The sequence below is a fragment of the Desmodus rotundus genome, chromosome 10 (genome assembly GCF_022682495.2).
Source record: "Desmodus rotundus isolate HL8 chromosome 10, HLdesRot8A.1, whole genome shotgun sequence".
Taxonomy (NCBI): domain Eukaryota; kingdom Metazoa; phylum Chordata; class Mammalia; order Chiroptera; family Phyllostomidae; genus Desmodus; species Desmodus rotundus.
In genome coordinates, this window is record NC_071396.1 from 38719135 (window position 1) to 38738500 (window position 19366).

General features: G+C 49.3%; 1 protein-coding gene across 3 annotated transcripts in view; it reads right to left on the bottom strand.

Moving 5' to 3' along the window:
• INSR (insulin receptor) overlaps positions 1-19366 on the bottom strand; it is a 161655-nt gene that overhangs the window by 38112 nt on the left and 104177 nt on the right. For all 3 annotated transcript variants that reach the window (XM_053912402.2, XM_053912401.2, XM_053912403.2), the window contains 5 exons: positions 18677-18927; positions 17419-17586; positions 13260-13461; positions 6534-6811; positions 5543-5679 (listed from right to left, as the gene is read on the bottom strand). In XM_053912402.2, coding sequence (XP_053768377.1) covers positions 5543-5679; positions 6534-6811; positions 13260-13461; positions 17419-17586; positions 18677-18927 — 1036 coding nt within the window. The remainder of the gene's footprint in view (positions 1-5542; positions 5680-6533; positions 6812-13259; positions 13462-17418; positions 17587-18676; positions 18928-19366) is intronic.

A 19366-nucleotide genomic window follows, 5' to 3' on the forward strand; every position in this document is an offset into this window, starting at 1 on the left:
GATCCTCAGCATCACTATCATCAGAGAGATGCACATTAAAACCACAATGAGATACCACCTCACATCAGTCAGAATGGCCATCATAGACAAATCAACAAACAACAGTGCTGGCGAGGCTGTGGAGAAAAAGGAACCCTAGTGCACTGTTGGTGGGAATGCAGACTGGTGCAGCCACTGTGGAAAACAGTATGGAATTTCCTCAAAAAACTAAAAATGGAACTGCCTTTTGACCCGGCGATTCCACTGCTGGGATTATACTAAGAATCCTGAATCACCAATTCTGAAGAACCTATGCAACCGAATGTTCATAGCAGCATTATTTACAATAGCCAAGTGCTGGAAACAGCCTAAATGCCCATCAGTAAATGAATGGATCAAAAAACTATGGTGCATTTACACAATGGAATACTATACAGCAGAAAGAACTCCTACCATTTGCGACAACATGGATGGAACAGGAGAGCATTATGCTAAGTGAAGTAAGCCAGGCGGTGAAAGGCAAATGGCATATGATCTCACCTGTAAGTGGAACCTAATCAATAAAACAAATGTGCAAGCAAAATAAAAACAGAGACACGGAAATAAAGAACAAACTGACAGTGACTAGAGGGGTTGGGAAAGGGGGACAATTGGTGAAAGAAGGGGAAGGGCCAAGGAACATGTATAAAGGACGCATAGATAAAGACAATGGGGTGGGCGGGAATTGAATGTGGAAGATGGGGGAGTGTAGCGCAGGGAAGAATAATGGGAGAAAATTAGGACAACTGTAACTGAACAAGTTAATTTTTTAAAATACTAAAAAATATATATATATATAAAATGGTGCAGCTGCTTTGGGAGAGCTTAGCATTTCCTTTAAAGTTGAATGTAGAGTTACCACATGACCCAGGACTTCCGCTCCCAGGTTTGCACACAAATGTTCACAGCAGCGTGATTCCTATTAGCCAAAAGGTGGAAATAACCCAAATGTCCATCGATGGGTGAACGGAAAAACAAAACGCAGTCTAGTCATACACTGGAGTATTCTTCAGTCATAAGAAGGAATAAGTACTGATAAAAGCTACAATAGGGATGAACTTGGAAACTATTACACTAATGAAAGAAGGCATTGACAAAAGGCCACATATTATATGACCCATTCACATAACCTGTCCAGAACAGGCAAATCCATAGAGATAGGAAGTGGAGGAGGGATGGCCAGAAAGTGAAGAGAGGAGGAGGCCGGGAAGATTGGGGGGTGATGCCTAAGGTGAATATGAGGTTTCTTTTGGGGGTGATGAAAATATTAGAAGTCAACTGTGACAGTTGCACGATTCTGTAAATGCACTGAAAACCACTGAATTGTACATGTTAAATGGGTGTATTTTACGGCATGTGAATGTATCTCAATAAAGCTGTTATGAAAAAACCATCATGCTCGAGGCCATCAGCAGCACAGCACTCCCTGGCCATGGGATTGGTGCCTGAAACTCCCGCGGCCTCAGGCTGGATGGGATGCAGGACACAGACTCTCTCCTCTAGCAGCATCGATGCTGAGAGGATATGAGGCCTGGAACCACAGAAACCAGAGAAGGACAACCAGCAGGTGCCGGACTCACTGCAAGGACCCTTAAGATGCAACTGATCCAAAAGAATTCTGGATCCAGCCATGCCTGAACTCCTTAAATTGTTCAGTTATGGGAGCTACTAAGCTTCCCTTGTGCCATAAACTAGTCTGATGCGGGGGGAGGGTTTCTGAAGTGCTGGTGGAATATGAGGATCTAAAGCCCGGAGCCTGTAATCTCAACCTCTATGTTATACTGAACAAAGATCCTCCCCAACACCCTTGTAAAATGCTGTACATCCAGCCCTGGCCAGTGTGGCTCAGTTGGTTGGAGTGTTGTCCCATGGACTGAAAGGTCAAGGGCTCAGTTTCCGGTCAGGGCACATGTCTGGGTTGCGGGTTTGGACCTGGTCGGGGCATGCACAAGAAGCAACCAATTTATGTTTCTCTCTCACATCAATGTTTCTCTCCCTCCCTCTCTCTCCCCTGCTGTTTCTCGCTCAGTAAAATCAATAAGCATGTCCTTAGGTGAGAATTAAAACAAATAAATAAGTAAGTACCTGTGCATCCACCTGTTTTTTGGATATACCATTTTCTATGTATCCATTTCCAACAGACATACAACTTGTATGTGTGCACTTTTTGCATAAGATGAAATCTTATTAATAAAATTTTTATCCCCCCTCATTTGGAATTATTTCCTTAGGTTGTAAGAGATTAATATATACAGGTTAAGATATTAACAAGCCTTGCAATAGCGACCCTCCGTGAGTCACGCTTCTCTATATGCAACCTTGACAGGCCCCCCCATACTGATGCTGGGGTTGGCCACGGTGCTCACATCAGGTATACTCTTCATCTCTTTTTACAACCCTATGCAGCTGTATAGAAACAGGCCTCAGGCCAGATTCCAACCACAGGCCTGTCGTTTGATGATGTCAGTTTTAAATCATTGTCAAAGCGGAATATTGGGGCACCAAGAGTAGAGGTGTTCCCAGGAGGGGTCAACAGTGGGAGGTGCACCTGTTCTTTCTGGCTTGGGGAAGCCATACTGTTTCTACCTGGCTACAGGACCAAAGGTCCAAGAAATCAGATAGTTTTAGGTGCTGGCAAACTATGACCCACAAGCTAAATCTGGCCCACTGCTTGTTTTTGTAAATAAAGTTTTATTGGGACTTCTGACCAAGATGGAGGCATAGGTACATACATTTTGCCTCCTCCCACAGGCAAAAGGACAACAACAAATTTAAAAACAAAAAACCACAATTGCCAGAAAATCAAACTGTATGGAAGTCCAACAACCAAGGAGTTAAAGAAAACACATTCATCCAGACCGGTAGGAGGGGTGGAGATGGGTAGCTGAGGCAGAGAGGACGCGCAGCAAGACAGTGGCTGGGCGACCGGGTGGGCGAGGTAGCAGCTGGAGGACCAGGCAGGCCTACTTTTGCATGCAGATAAACTGGGAGGAACAACTGGGGAGCCAGGCAGACCATGAAACCCAGCGTTCCAGTGCTGGGAAATAAAGGCTCAAAACCTCTGACTATAAAAACCTCTGGGAGTTGCGGTGGTGGGAGAAACTCCCAGCCTCACAGGAGAGACCCACAGGGTCGTAGAATGTACACAAGCCCACATACCCAAGAATCAGCATCAGAAGGGCCCAATTTGCTTGTGGGTGGCAGGGGAAGTGACTGAAATTGGGCCCAGAGCCAAGCAAGCGGCATTGTTCCCTCTCTGACTCCTTCCCCACATACAGCATCACAACCCAGTGATATGGGTTGCCCAGCCCTGGCAAATACCTAAGGCTCCGCCCCTTAGAATGTATCAGGCACAATGAGACAAAAAAATATGGCCCAAATGAAAGATCAAAGCTCCAAAAACAGAACTAAGTGATAAACAGCTAGCCGACCTATCAGATGCAGAGTTGAAAACACTGGTTATCAGGATGCTCACAGAAATGGCTGAGTATGGTCGCAAAATATAGGAAGAAGTAAAGGCTATGAAAAGTGAAATAAAGAAAAATATACAAGGAACCAACAGTGAAGAAAACCAGGACTCAAACTGACCATTTGGAGCACAAGGAAGAATAAACATTCAACCAGAACAGAATGAAGAAACAAGGATTCCAAAAACTGAGCAGAGCCTTAGGAACCTCCAGGACAACTTGAAGCATTCCAACATCAGAATCATAGGGGGGCCAGAAGAAAAAGAGGAAGAGCAAGAAATTGAAAACTTATTTGAAAACATAATGAAGGAGAACTTCCCCAATCTGGCAAAGGAAATAGACTTCCAGGAAGTCCAGGAAGCTCAGAGAGTCCCAAAGAAGCTGGACCCAAGGAGGAACACACCAAGGTACATCAAAATTACACTAGCCAAGATTAAAGATGAGGAGAGAATCTTAAAAGCAGTGAGAAAAAAGGTGAGAGTTACCTACAAAGGAGTTCCCATAAGACTGTCAGCTGACTTCTCAAAAGAAACCTTTCAGGTAAGAAGGGGCTGGAAAGAAGCATTTGAAGTCATGAAAGGCAAGAACCTACATCCAATATGACTCTGTCCAGCAAAGCTATCATTTAGAATGGAAGGGCAGATAAAGTGCTTCCCAGATAAGGCCAAGTTAAAGGAGTTCATCACCACCAAGCCCTTATTACATGAAATATTAAAGGGACTTACCTAAGAAAAAGAAGATGATTAAAAAAACTATGAACAGTAAAATGATAACAAACTCACAACTATTTACAACTGAACCTAAAAACATACACAAAAACAAACTAAGCAAACAACTAGAACAGGAACAGAATCACAAATGGAGATCACATGGAGGGTTATTAACAGGGGAGTGGGAGGGGGAGAATGGGGAAAAGGTACAGGGAATAAGAAGCATAAATAGTAAGTAGAAAATAGACAGGGGGAGGTTAAGAATAGTATAGGAAATGCAATAGCCAAAGAACTTACATGTACAACCCATGGACATCAACTAAGGGGGGTGGGGAATGCTGGTGGGGGGGGGCAGGGCAGAGGGGAATAAAGGGGAGAAAAAAATGGGACAACTGTAATAGCATAATCAATAAAATATATTTAAAAACAGAGTTTTATTGGCACATGCCACACCCACTCATTTATAATCTACATGGTGTCTTTCGTGCTACAATGGCAGAGTCGAGCATTTGCAACAGAGACTGGCCTCAAAGCCAAACGTATTTACTAGCTGGCCCTTTACCACTGCCAACCCCTGGGTAGATGTGGGTTTGAATCCTGACTCTATTCTTATGACTTTGGACACGACTTAAATTTTAGAAGCCTCAGTACAAAGCTCACTGAGTTATTCTGAGCATTCACTGCACTCCATCAGACCCAAGGGCATATCATCTTCACATTCTGACATTTCTAGAATTGGAACACATCTCAGAGGTAACGCCACCTCACAGTTAGAGGTGGCAGAATCTTTTTTTGTTTCTTAGAGGTCCATAAAGATAACACGGCCTCAATTCACGTCTTGGTTGTAATTAAATACAATAAACGAGATACTGTATGTAAAGAGCTTAGTGTGTGCAGGGCACACAGTGAGCCCTTGGGGTGGCTTAGCTGCGTTCCACTCTCAGACCCCACGTCCTGTGCATCTCGGCGCTCACCCCTCACCCTGCACAGTGTCTAGTAGGAAAGCAAGGCACCCAACAAAAAGCCACTTATTACGGGTTTTAGTTGTGTGTTTCCAGACTCACAACCCTCTAAAGTGGTGAGCCTCCTGTCATGCCAGGAAGGACACAAGTGCAGGCAGCCCTCACTCGACCTGCAGGACAGACCTGCAAAGAAACGTGGGAAACCACGGCACAGAGCTCCTGGACTGGCATTTCTGCCCCACCTCCCCGGAAAGTCATGCTTCAAGGCTTTGCATCCTAACAGTGAAGCATCTAACAACAGAAGCGTTTGGGACAGAATTTAAGGAAAGGGAGGCGGTACCAACGACAGCCTTGCAGGCTCATGCCCAGGTGTCAAGGGTCCTACCTCATCGCCGTGTCGCCGGTAGCTCACTTCGTACAGCACGATCAGGCCGTTGGGCTCCTTGGGCTCCTGCCACATCAAATGCACGCCGTTGTTGTCGAATTCATGGGCCACGGGGCCGACGATGTCATCCGCCTTGGCTGTAAGGTGCAGGGCTTGTCAGAGGCAGGGACTTGTCCCCGGATTCCCTCCCACCTCCACCACATACCAACCACCGAGCTCGCGCTGGTTACCTGTCTCCTGTTTCCCTTGTTGGAGAATGGACACGTGAGACTCACCTAACAGGACTTTCCACACATCTGTGTCTGTCTGTCTGTCTGTCTTATGTCCCATTGGTTCTGTTTCTCTGGAGAACCCAGACTAATACACTACATGTATGTATTTCATACTTTTTATTTTTTCTTATGGTTTGTGTGCTTTTCTTAATGTTTATATGCCAGCTCTGTATGAGTCGTGTAACTAAAAATAACGTAGGCATCATGGATGGGCCTCCAGAGCATCACGCTCCGTGAAGCAGCTCGGACAGAGACACAAACACGGTGTGGTCTCACATGTAGAATCCAAAAAAGCTGAGCTCACAGACACGCAGAGGAGACTGGTGGTTCCCAGGGGCTGGGTGGTGGGAAAACGGGGAGACGGAGGTCGAAGCCTAAAAACTCCCAGGTGTGGGATGAAGAACGTACAGCTCGGTGACGACAGCTAACAGTATTGTATCGTGTACTGAGAACGCAGAACTTCACCGTTCTCACCGCAAAACAAACACACAGAGAAAGCGGTAACAACGTGGTCTGATGGGGGCTCTCGGGCATCCTGCTGGCAGACGCAGCACGATCAGAGCGAGAGGGGCTCGATCGGCGCACTGTGTTAGAGGAACTTACACAACGCTATACAACAACTGTATCTCCACGAGGCTAGGGAAAACTCAATGGAAAATGATAAAGGCCAGTAAGTTGATGAGGGGCGTGGGTGCCTGGCCCCGGGAGGTGCCGCCCACCTTCCGGCATGGTCCTGGCGCTGACATAGGCTGCCACGCTGCATCTTTCCTCGGGGGCGTCTTGGTTGCAAGCCTGCAGCTCGATGCGGTAGCCGGTGAAGTGGCGCAGGCCAGAGATGACCAGCGACTCTTTGTTCACCACCTTCTCAAAGGGCCGGTGCTCCTCCGAGTTCGTGGGCATGCTGGTAGAGGAGGTATTGGGGAAACTGGGAGCTGTGGGCACAGCCGTCGTCACATTCCCCTCGTCCCCAAGGGCCCTGCGCTTCCTCGACGACGGCCTGTCGTGACAATGGGACACACACAGTCAGGCCAGCACCATTTTTAAGTACATGCTCCTGGAGAATGACAGGCTTAAAGTAAACACTGGAGCCCAGGATTCCAGGGAGCAGGCGAATTAAAATGCAAATTGCAGGGAATTACAACCCAGAGCAGCTTTCCAGATGTCCCTAGAAGCATCGGAAGTGTGGGGCAGGCCCACCCATGTAGGGCTGGGGACGCCAGGACCACAGCCCGGACACACACAGGGAGCCTGTCCTCAGCGGGTGTGATTCAGGTTTCCGTTTCGCAGAGTAACAGACCAGCCAGGGTCAGCGTTAAAAATAAGATGCCAAAAGCCTGTAAGGGTCAAGCTTTTCAGGAAGTCCTGCCGAATGGCATTTGCCCCACACTCTGAGCTACTGAACATCAGTTTAAATAGGAGAAACCTGTGTTCCAATTCTTACAACCCGTTAGGGCGCCTGCAAATTTGAGTGACTCAACTTCAATTGTCAGCAAAAGAACCTCACCAGGGAGGCAGGTCCCAGTAACTCCAAAGAAATGCCTGTGCAATCGACATACTTTTCCCCCTTAAAACGCTACGTTGAAAAATATATGTTGGTAGCCTAAAAGCTTAGAAATACCAAAAAATAAAAATAAAATTCAAATTCAAATGACTCATCTTCCAATGCCTGCTGTTTCCTGTGGGCGCGGCTCTTCCTCGAAGTATTACGTGCGACCGTGGGGGGGACCGAGCTAGTTCTCTAATACACTCCGTCCGCTTGTATTAGAGGCGTCTACCAAACACCTTGCTGAGAACACAGCATGTTCAGTAGAACACAATTTACGTGTTTTCCTTCTCAGTGTGAAATGAGGATTTTCTCCTTGTTATGAAAGTTACGTGCTCTCGCCGAGAACCTGGGGAGCTGTAAAATGCTCCAGTTCATGCCCCAGTCACCACTGATAGAGACTTCCTCCCGTAATTTCAATATGGGTGTTTTTCCCACTTCTCTTTTGCTATTATAAATATTGCTTGGATCATGTCTGATTGCCTTATCAGGCCATAAACGTAAATTCCTAGAAGAGAAATCACTAGGTCATGCCTCTTAACACGTTCAGCTAAATTCCTATCTGGACCTCGACCCTGACTTGTGGCCCCCCAGCTGCCTCCCAGTGGCCCAAGAAACCGTACTTCAGCACCACTGACTAAGGTTAAAGGGGTTTCATTTTTCTTTTCTTTGTTTTTCAGATTTTTAACCTGAGAGGTATCTTTTCAAGCATCACACTGCTGCTTTATTTGTATCTCTTTATACTGCTAAGTGGGAATTTTTCTTTCCTTTATTGCTTCCTGGGTGCTTCTGCAGGGAACTGCCCACCTTACCCTACTTTCCAGGAAGTCCCACAGCTTTCCCCTTTCCACTGCTCTGCCGCCTGCCCCTGCGGAGCAGCCCTCACCGAGCACGCTGCGTGCCTCGCTCTGTGCGCCAGGGAGCTTTCTTTAAATGGCCCGAAACAGCCTTTCCCACTTATCTGTAACGTTTTCTATCTCAGCACACTGGCTAGAGAGGGCCTAAGGGGGGAGAGTTGGGAAAACTGTAATAGCATAAACAATAAAATATAATTTAAAATAAAATTTTTCACAGGTTAATTGTACATGGGGTTACTTAGGTTTTATGGCAATTATGAAAGCAATCTTTTCCCCAGTTTTGTATACTAGTTACTGCTAGTACATCCACAGGCTTTTGCTTATTTATACTGTCCCTACTTTTCTGAACTCTCTGCTAACAGTTTCACAGTTGATCTTCTTGGGTTTTCAGGGAACACACCAGAAACCAGGCCAGCACACTTTTACCCTAAGTGTTAGAGAGTAAATATTTTGGTTTTGTGGGCATGTGGCTTTTGTGACCAGCACTCCACCTTCGATGGTTTTCAAGCCACTGCAGCAAGAGCGCAGTGCAGCCCGCAGACGCAAGGAAACTGGCCGGCGAGAACACACCTCCCTGCCAGCGGGCAGCCAGCTTGGGGCCAGCGTCCGTCCAGCCTGGCGACAGCGCATCTGCAAATATGGATGATTTCGTTTCCCCCGGTCCATGCTCTCAAGTTCTAATTCCCGCTCCGTGTCTGACCGCACTAGCTGGGTGCCCAGAGACAGGTCAGCAACCACGGCGTTGGGGTCCTCACGACTCTTGACGGGTTAATGGGGTCAGCTCAGCTGTTGGTTTCATGTAAATATTGATCTCGTTGCCTTTTTCCCCTTCCTTTCTCTAAATTAGAATTTGTTAACATTATCGAACGAACTGCATGATTTTCCTTACTGGGCCCCTGATGAGTCAGATCATGGTCTCGGGTCTCCGGATCTCGCCCCCGGGGCGCATGGCGTTGCCAGCGTGCGTGCTGCTGGGGACACTGGCACCTGACGTGGCCTGTGAGCTGCCGCTGGGGTTTTCTTCCAACGTACCACCTTTGTCAGGTTCCGCGAAGAGGTATTATTTTAGCTTCATTACAAAACCCCCCCGAAACTCGGTAAATTTCCATAGATTCTATGCTCTGGAAAAGTTTCCATATTGCGAGAAGAAAACTGCTTTTTCAAGTCTGAGAGAACTTCTCTGTAACACTCTCTGAGCCGAGGGTCTTTTTTTGTTTTGTTTTTTAAGAAACTTAACACTTTTCTTAGTCTTTTTTCAGGGTTATGAGAATATTTCATTTTCGTACTCTGACGACTTAAAATTCTCCACCACACTGAAATCATGTACTCAAATCGCATCACACGAGAGAAGGCAGGGCATTAAAATCTTCCTTCCACCCTAGTTTTGTCCCCTTTTTAACTCTGAGTTATTTGTGATTTTCCCCTTGCTCCCTCATACATTGCATTTTTACATTTTAACTTTTTCCATAATTTAAGAAGCTCTCTAACCCCACTGATTTGCGCCAAAGCCCAGCCTGTGGTTCTCCACAGGTCAAGGCGTGTGGCTCGCTGGCTCCTCCACTATTTTTCAGGCAGACGGCGACGAAAGTTTCTATTTCTGCCTTGACTGAAAAGACATCTAAGTAATTGGCTTTTAATTACCAGGAAGTAGAGTTTTCTGCTCACACTTTTAAAGTCAACTTCCAGTTTTACTGCCCTGTAGTCGGAAGGCGCGTGGTCAGAGAACAGCCCCCACTTTGAGGCTGGCTCAGTAGGGTTTTTACCGTGGCCGTTTCGCACGGAACGACCAGTGACACTCTCAGATGGAAACCAAAGACAGGTCCGCATCAGCGAGACCCAACATTCCCAGAAGTCACAGCAGGCCGTGAAAAAATTACCAAGATGCCGACGTGGCATCGACACCTCAGCAACCCAGAACAAGAAGTGATCTCGTCAAACAGGCAAGACTCGTACCATACATGCCACAAGGATTATCTCCAAAAAGACCACAAATAGGTCACAAAAGACCCCTATGACCAAACATCAACTGGTGTTCATAGACTCCCTACCAACGCGGCATTTTCTTGCCCTGCACCTGCGCACTAGACCGCTGGTCCTCGACCGCTGGTCCTCGACCAGGGTGCTTCTGCGCCCTGTCCTGGGCCCGGGGGGCACGAGGCTTGTCTGAGACATTTTTCGTCGTCACTGCTTGCAGAAGAGGCTGCGCTGCTGTAATCAAGTAAGGGGAGACCAGGGCAGTCCCCATAAGTGAGAACAATCTGGCCCCAAGTGTCAACAGAGCTGAGATCAAGAAACTCAGGTGTGGACCGGGGCCTCGAATTTCTAGGCCCCTTCTCTGCAAGGTTATATTGCCCGTGGCCCCTGGAGGACAGATCAGGGCCACACAGAAGCCTAAATACCAACAAACAAACAAACTCTGCTTAGAGAGTAAAGTCACGGGGGTGAACAAAGGGGACAGGGTGGATCAAAAGGCACAACTCCCAGGTGCGGGAGGAGCGTGTCCCGGGGGCGTCGGTGTGCAGCGGGCACAGCTGCCCACGCGGCAGTGCACATCTGGAAGTTGCCGAGCGCCTGGATCACGAGATCGTAAGTTCTCATCACAAGAACTTTTGTGACTATGAACTTTTTGTGACTAAAGAAATGTGTGACCATGAGAGGTGACAGATGCTCACCAGACTTGATAATTGTGATTATCATTTTGCTATAGGTGCTAATATGGAATCTTTACATCGTATACCTGAAAATAACCTAATGTTACCTCAGTAAAAATAAAATTGAAAATCCTCTGCCTGGCCCCAGTCTGCCTCTCCAGTCTCGCCTCCGATTCCTCCCAAGAGCCCACAGTTGGCTCCACCACTTCGCCACCCTGCCGGTCCTAGCCTGCCCATCACCCTTGCCTCCTGGGCAACACTGCGTCTGAGGCGAACACATGAAGTTCATTCCAAGGGAGGCACGGCTCACTGTCGTCAGTGGAGTTCAGCGTCACAGCACACCTGATCACACCTGTAGTCCCACACCTGTCACCCCCAGTAAAAGTGTTCTATTTCCAGGCCAGTCTTCCCTACCTCCCATTGCACACGGCGTAGACTCTGGGCACGGGAAGAGTTCTATGCCCACAGTGGGCTCTCAGCAACGGTCAGTGAGTGACAGCAGGGAGGACACACGTGTCATCTAGGACAAGTGTTGGTAGAGACGTTTCCCCACATTCATGCCCAAATCCCACTTCAGGGTGAAGGCAGTGAAGGAGGTGAAGGCGTGAATTTGTGAAGTGCCCAGTCCTGGCAGAGCTGCCCTTTGCGCGCATCGAGCCACAGAAGCCCCCGGGTCTCAAAGGGCCGCAGCATGCTTTCTGCCCTGCCTGGTCCACCAGCCCTGCGCTGAGCAGCCCCCAGGGGCCGTGAGCACATCCCACAGGTGAGTCGTACCTACTGTCCTTGGTATCAGAGCCTGAAGAGGATTTTCTGTGAAAACAAAACCAACTACTTTGAGTACAGACAGAACTTCTTCAGACAGATCTCTTGATTCTAACACCCTGGAGGCCACCTTCTGTGCAAGCAGCGCAAAGGCACCCTGCCATTCACCATGGACCACTTTTCCCATCACTCCAACCCCATCTTCCCCCGCAGGTGTGGAGAACTTAGCAAGAGGGAGGAAAAATAGAGAAAATACTCCCAGGGATCTGCCATCTGGGGTTCCCTTTGGATGTCAAACTTGACTTCATTTACACTCAGCCATAATCACAACCAACTCAGCCATTTCCCCACGTCCGGCAGCATTTTGTTTCCAGCAAGTAAAATGGTAACTGCCTCCATGCCTGCTGGTCAAGGAAGGAAGGGAGGGAGGGAGGGAGGGAGGGAGGGAGGGATGGTACATGTCGACGGATCTAAGGAAACATCTAATCTACTTGGATGGCAAGTGATGGCGGAGGTTCGATGAGCCACATTTTAGAATCTTGCTTTATCCCAGTGTAGACCTTTGGGGGTTTCGACCCACTTTGGAAATGGCTAATTATATCAGACTTTTCTGGGTAGCTATCTGCCAGAGTCTCTAAGGGTGAAGAGGAGAGTCAGGGGTGAAAAGGCGGAAGGCCATTCAAAGCCCACATCACACATTTGCTGGGATAACTTGGAACAAGTCCTCATCCACTCAGAAACACGGGCTGGACCCACGTGAGTGAGGGCGGTGGCCCCTGTGTCAGGGGGTGGCTGTGAAAATGAATGAGCTAAGATGACGCAGTCGGAGCTGCAGGCGTCAAGGCAGGGGGGGCCAGGGGTGCTGCTCCACAACCTACAGTGCCCAGGACAACCCCACCGCCGAGAACTACCTGGCTCCAAACGTCAGTGGTATCAAGGCTAGGACTCCCTGCAGGACTCATGGAATCTCACAATCCTGAAAGATAGGCACTATTTTTACCTTCATTTTACAGATGAGTAAACTGAGGCCCTGAGAGAGGTGAAACAACCTGAGACCCCCCCCCCCCCCGCCAAAACCTGCCTTTCACCTAAATGTACTTGCTTGTACAAGTAAAAACGCAAGGAAAGCCGAGAGTCATTTTCACTGCAAATCAGATCAAATGTACATTAGCAAGTCCCTCCACGAACTAACAGGAAATGCAGCATATTTAACTAGGAGAAGTCTCTGGGTCAGCAGATGCTGTAGAAAGTTCCAGAAGGACGGGAAGCTGACAAAGATTTTAAAAAGAGAGAATGCTCTCAGCTTGAGACTTGGTGATAAACCAAGCCTAGGCTGTTTCTCAAGACTGACGTCAATAACCTTACAAAGTTCGTCTAAGAACTTGGACGAGTGCCGGAGGCCGGGTTCGAGCTCTGGAGAGTCGGAGAGCAAAGGTTAACTTTTCTAAGCTCTCCCCCTTTGACGAATATTTGCTCTTCCCGGTAAGGGTCCTGTTGAAATCATGGGCTCTCTCCCTCCGTGCAGGGAAGGGACTCAGCACGGACTCTGCCCACTCTCTGGGCCCCTGCTTCATCTTGTTCCCTAGGTCATGACCCCCGACCCCCAACCCCAAATCAATGATTGCTGCTGACCTGGGGACAAAAACCACATTGTGCAGGTAATCCTCAAATGTCTTCCGGAACGAGGACTCCTCCAGCTCCTTCAGGATCTGAGCGTCGGTCTTTGGGCAGGAGCAGCACTCCCCGGCAGACTCCTCGTCCTCGCTCCGGTTGTGCTTCTGGGAGCCCTCAGACTCAAGTGGCGGGGACCAGGTCCGGGAGGGCAGCTTCAGCCCTGCAGAAGGGCAGAGCAGTTGGACTCAAATCTCCCCCCGAAACACACACACGCAGGGCACAGGGGACCCGCTCAGAGCAGCTGGGTGCATGGGATGGAGCTCGGAACCAGGGTCTGGGTTCAGGTTCTACTGTGAAAAGCCCTCTCACGGGAGAGTCCAATCAACACCAACCGAGAAGGTGCGAGTCCCAGACGCTGTCAGACACCACATCCCCACGGGGCTGAAGATTTTGCTGGACAGCCAGGCTTGTCCCTGCCCTCCTAGAACTTTCCAGTGCATGGGCACTGCTGAGAAGAGGAGGGAATACACAATGAACTAAGAAATAAATCTTCCATGGGTCCGACGGCAGGGTCGAAGGCGGGATGATGGAGTGCTAGTTATGAGGGGGTCTCAGAGAGAACAGCTGCCCAGCGGTCCTGCATGAAGTACAGGAAGGGGCCACGTACACACCGCAGTGTCAAGCAGTTCAGAAAGAGCGCGGAGCACGTGCAGAGGCCCTGGGGTAGAAACTTCCTCGGCATGTTGAAAGACACCAAGGGCCCACTGTAGCAAAACGAGGATGTGGGAGAGAACAGTGGGAGGGTTAGGGTTGGAGAAGAACAGGGGAGCCAAGTCACAGTGGAATGAACGAATCAAGCCAATGAGTCCACCGCACAGCAGTGGAGGCCAGAAGACAGAGTGGACTTCTACCAGGACTTCTAAGGGGTTTGGCTCAGAGACCCGGCGATCACACTGAGCCATTGAGCCGCGGAGCACAAATGCCAGAATTTACAGCTCCTTCAGGAGTTCGCAAGTCAGATCAGAGCAGTGGTTCCCACCAGGGGCTGACCCTGCACCACTGGACACTGAGCAAGATCTGGAGGTAGTGCTGGTAGCTGGGACATGTGGGAGAGATGGGACTACCAGCCTCCGGAGGGCCAAGGCTGGGGCCGCTACTGGCCGTCCTGTACTTTGCAGGACAGCCCACCCCAGGGGTTCCCCGGCCTGGAAAGCCCACACTGCTGAGCAGAGAAACCCTGGACTAAAGACGTGAGAGGAGAGTGGGGGGTGAGGGGGGGGGACTGTTTGAATCGGCTTAGAAAAGGGAATTAAAAAACCAAAAACAACCTCTGAAGATAGCAGCCGTGCAAATGCAAAGCTGCTAAGTGACACAGCTGGCTGTGTCTTGGCCCCGAGGTCAAACTGCACGGCCACGCTTCCGGGTCAACCTCGAGAATGCACGCTGTTCCTCAGGGGCAGAGTCCGTGACAGCCCTTCGGAGTCTGCTTTCCGGCCACCAGCCTTGCTGTCCGGCGCCTGCTAGTGTCTGCTGAGCAAAGGAAATTCCATCCTTCCTCTGCCCTTGAATGGGTCCCTCAGACGGTGAGCCCTAAGTATCCTGCTATGAATGCCGAGTGAATACTTGTAAGCCCAAGTACTTACGCAGCTTGAAGGTCTACAAGGGACTCTTAAAAGTGCTTTTTACGTTTATTAGTAGACGTAATAACCTGGCTGGGTAACTGTTAGAGGGTGAACCATGGCATTATGGACAGAAAAAAGGTTAGGGCTTCCTTGGTGGCAGGGCAGGCGTTGGGGGCGGGGGGCACGTTCTGACAATTTTCTGGAGAGAAGGGACTTCTGACCAGGTGCAAGCATAGCGCCTGACACCTGTTACCCTTTGCAGCACCCACTCATGACACGTGGTGTCCCACGGTTTTCTGTGACTGTAAAGCGTAAGGACGTACCTAGGACACTCAAATAGAGACAAAGAGGAGATGGTGGGAGACAGGCTGGGGGAGGGGCAGGGAGTTAATGCTGAATGGGACAGAGTTTCGGCTTGGGAGGATGAGAAGGTTCTGGAGATGATGCTGGTGACGGCTGCACAGCAGGGTAAATGTCTTTAATGCCACCGAGCCGAGACTTGCAATGATTAAAATGGTAAGTTTCATGTCACGTGTGTTTCATCACGATAAAAAGCCCTGTAGTTGGTAAAACTGTACTGTATAATGTAAATGTGCTGAGTGAACACGTATTCTAAGTGCTCTCCCCAACAAGGAAGGACGGACTGTGCGGTGATGGACGGATGCTAAGTAACCGGGGGGGAGGGGTTCTCTCAGAATGTACGTGTACCACACCATCACACTGCATGCTTTAAACACCGTAGAATTTTAACTCGTACGATACTCAAGAGTTAAATATCAAATAAGTAATATCAAATACTGAATAAATACTTACAAATACCTTACAATTTTAATTTGTAAGCGACCTCAATAAAGCTTAAAAAAACCCTAATGTTGGATACTGATAAGAAGCCACTACTGGTCCTGATTAGTAGGTTTATTTATTTTGAGTGTGTTAGTAAGTTTATAGATTTGTGTGTGCACTGGGGTTCTTTAAATTATGGTAAAATAACAATAGCCAGAGGGGAGTGGGGAGAAGATAGTGGGGAGAGGGGTTTACAGGAGCTACTATAAAGGACACATGGACAAAATCATGGGGGCAGGTGGAGGTGGGGGAGGGAGGTGGGATTGGCTGGGGTGGGGTGGAGGGATGGGGAGAAAATGCAGACAACTGTAACTGAATAACAATAAAAATTAAAAAAAAATTAAAACTTTATATCAGCGAAAAACCAATTATGCTAAAATATGCCTAACGTAACTCTCACCATCTCGCTCCTTTTTAAGCGCACAGTCCAGTGGCCTTAACTACGCTCACATTACTGTGCAGCCGTCCCCACCCTCCAACTGCAGGACTGTCTCATCCTCCCAAACTGAAACTGTCCCCATCACACACTCGCCCCCCCCCACCGCCCCCGCCCCTGCCCCAAGGCAGGGAACGAGGTCTCAGGCATTACATAGCCCATTATCCTGCAGCTGGGACAGCTACCGAAGATCACCTGGCCTTCTGCCCCTTCTCCCACAAAGGAGGCAGCTGGTGACAAGCTCAGGGTCTTGCCCAGAGCCCTACCCACAGCAGGTCAGAGGTCCAGCCCAGAGATGACCAAGAGTTCCTGGTCTCAGCCACGCCTCTCCGGCAGCCCCAAGGTCAAAGGCTAAAGATCACTAACTCAAAAAAAATCTATAGAAAAATGAATACAATCAAAAAACAACTAAAGAAAAAAAATGACCTGTTTCTCCAGTTTGATGGAGTCTTTTAAAATCCATTTTAAAAATAATCTTTTTTTAAAAGATTTTATTTATGTATTTTTTAGAGAGAGGAAGGGAGGGAGAAAGAGAGGGAGAGAAACATCAATGTGTGGTTGCCTGTCGTGCCCCCTACTGGGGACCTGGCCCACAACCCAGGCATGTGCCCTGATGGGGAATCGAACCGGAGACCCTTTGATTTGCAGGCCTGCACTCAACCATTGAGCCACACCAGCCATGGCCATTTTAAGAATAATCTTAAACTAATTTATACAAACTAGTTTGAGGCTTCAAATATTTTTTTCATTTTTTCTGTAGAAAGATGGAAACCCATTACATAAATAAGATGAAAGACTGAAGAAAGTCACCATCAGCATAGATTTCTGACAGAAAGCAGAGGAGGAAACATGGACTCCTCCTCCTATGGACTCCTTGCTGTCCAGGATCTTTCACGTGTAAAGGTCTAAACTGAGGACTGAATTCCTTCCCTGACTCCTGGCAGCATCCCTCAGCACAAGGCTCGGTTGTTTCCAGTCCAGCAAGGGGGTCTCCTGTGGGTGACACAGCAACATCCTCACGAGGCAGGGTGGGGGAGGAAGAGGGGGAGGGGTGGGGGGAAGGAGAAAATTCCAGACAGAAAGATGCCGAGACATGGAAATGCCTGGTTTCCCACGAGACCTCGGCATGTGCACTCACGTCGTCACGTTTAGACACATGCACGTGTGTCTCCGTGTGAGGGGGAACAGAGTGTGTGCAAGTCTGCTCTCGAGCACGCCCCGGGAAACGGAAGAGCAGACACGCTTCCCGGGCAGGGGAACGCCTGCCCGCACTCACCTTTGAGGCAATAATCCAGCTCGTACAGCTCACTGTCCTCTGCCTGCCTCTCCCAGAAAACCAGGTAGTGTGTGATGTTGCCGTTGGGGTCAGAGGGAGGCTTCCACTTCAGGATGATCTGGGATGAGGAGTTAGAAACCGAGATGGGGTCCAGGGGCACGGAAGGGTCTAGAGAGGTAAAAGAAAACAGGGCCCCTGTGAGGAGGGAGCGAGCCGTGGGGCAGGTGGGAGGGGACACACAGGTCAGAGAAACCCGCGGAGTTCGCTGCAGGGACGTGCAGCGTCGGGGGGGGGGGGGGGGGGGGGGGGAACTGGAGGCCGCAGAGTACTGCAGTGCCCAGGAAGGCCCGCAGGCACAGAACCACAGTCCGCCCCGGCCACAGACCTCACAGACCGTGTGGGCATCTGTCTGTCCGTCCATCCACCCGGCTCCGACACGGGCCAGGCTCTCTGTCGGGGGCACAGGAACGACGTGGGAGAGAGGGAGGGTGTGGGAAGAGACGAACTTGTAGTTCAGGTTAACACCCCAAACTGAACCCAGTCACAGGGCAAAGTTTGGCAGCCAGATGCCATTCACCTGGCCGCACAAAACCTTCCCTCGAGGGTACAGGTGGCTGAGTGAGTTGTGAGGGGTGACAGATGGGACACTGTGTACAAATGCCTGGGAGCTGAGACTGACTCTCGAAGTCTGGGCTCTGCCCACAGGACAGGGCTTCCCACCCGCCGTGCGGGCCGTGCTGGGCTCTGAGGACGCTGAGCAGCGGCCCCAGGCTCCCCTCACTCCATGGAAGTCACAACAACCAAAACTGTCTCCAGGCCTCATGGAAGGTCCCCTAGAAGCAGAAACACCCCTGACGGAGACCCACCACTGCAGGAGAAATACAGATATAACTGAATTGTTCGGTGATAACCCAACACCCCAAAAAACAGGGATGGGGAAAGGGGGTGCAGGGATGGGGATGGGGGAAAATGGCAAAACATTGATCATGGTTGAAGCTGAGAGATGGTTCATGGGGTTTATTTTTCTTTCTACTTTCGTGAGTATTTGAAAATTCTCCACAACAGGGGAAGAAATATATATACACCCCTCCGGTGGCTGGCTGTGACTGCCCTGTCCTCTGAAATGGTAAACCTCAGCGCCAGCTCTTCCAGAAGCCACAGCTGCACACAGAAACCCTTCGTAAAACACCGCCACGTCGGCCTGCTAGGGGCAGCGCGCCTGCACCTGCACGACCCCCCGGTCGCGCGGCGTACTCACTGGTGGCGTCCGTCTGGACATAGATGATGTCACTCTTGGCCCCATACGTGCGACGCTCGTCGGAAAAGGTGACCAAGGTCTTCACGAAGATGGCATACTGTGTCCAGGGCTTGAGACCCCGCATGAGCCACCCGGGGTGGCTCTGGGACTTAGGGTCGTTGGACCGCACAGGCGGGTCAATGTCCACCACTGTCCAGCTGTTGGATCCACACGCATCCTGCCCATCGAACTCCGTCACATTCTGGTAAGGGCTTTCAGGGTGAAAGAGAAGACAGTTACCATTTCCAGCACCACTCTGACGACCAGAGACGTGGCCGGGGGAAATTACTCCCCGTGGGCTTGCATCTTCTTCACCGGCAGCTTTAGGCCACAAGGAGAACCAACATGGCCACAGCCAGAGAGAAAGGAACCACCTCCGCTGATTTCTCAACGATAATAATATTTCATAGTAGTGATTAATAATACTTAATAACACATTTTATCTACTTAGCGTTATATAATTGTATACTGTTTAATTTTATTATAGAGTATACTATACATAACATTATACACCCTGTACATGTAATTACAGTAATAAGTAACATTAAATAATGTCTAATGAGAAATGATATTTAATAGCAATCCACATTGTTTCCCAGTAACAACGGCGATGACGACGACCCTGAGAGCATCTACCTCCTGAGTCACTGG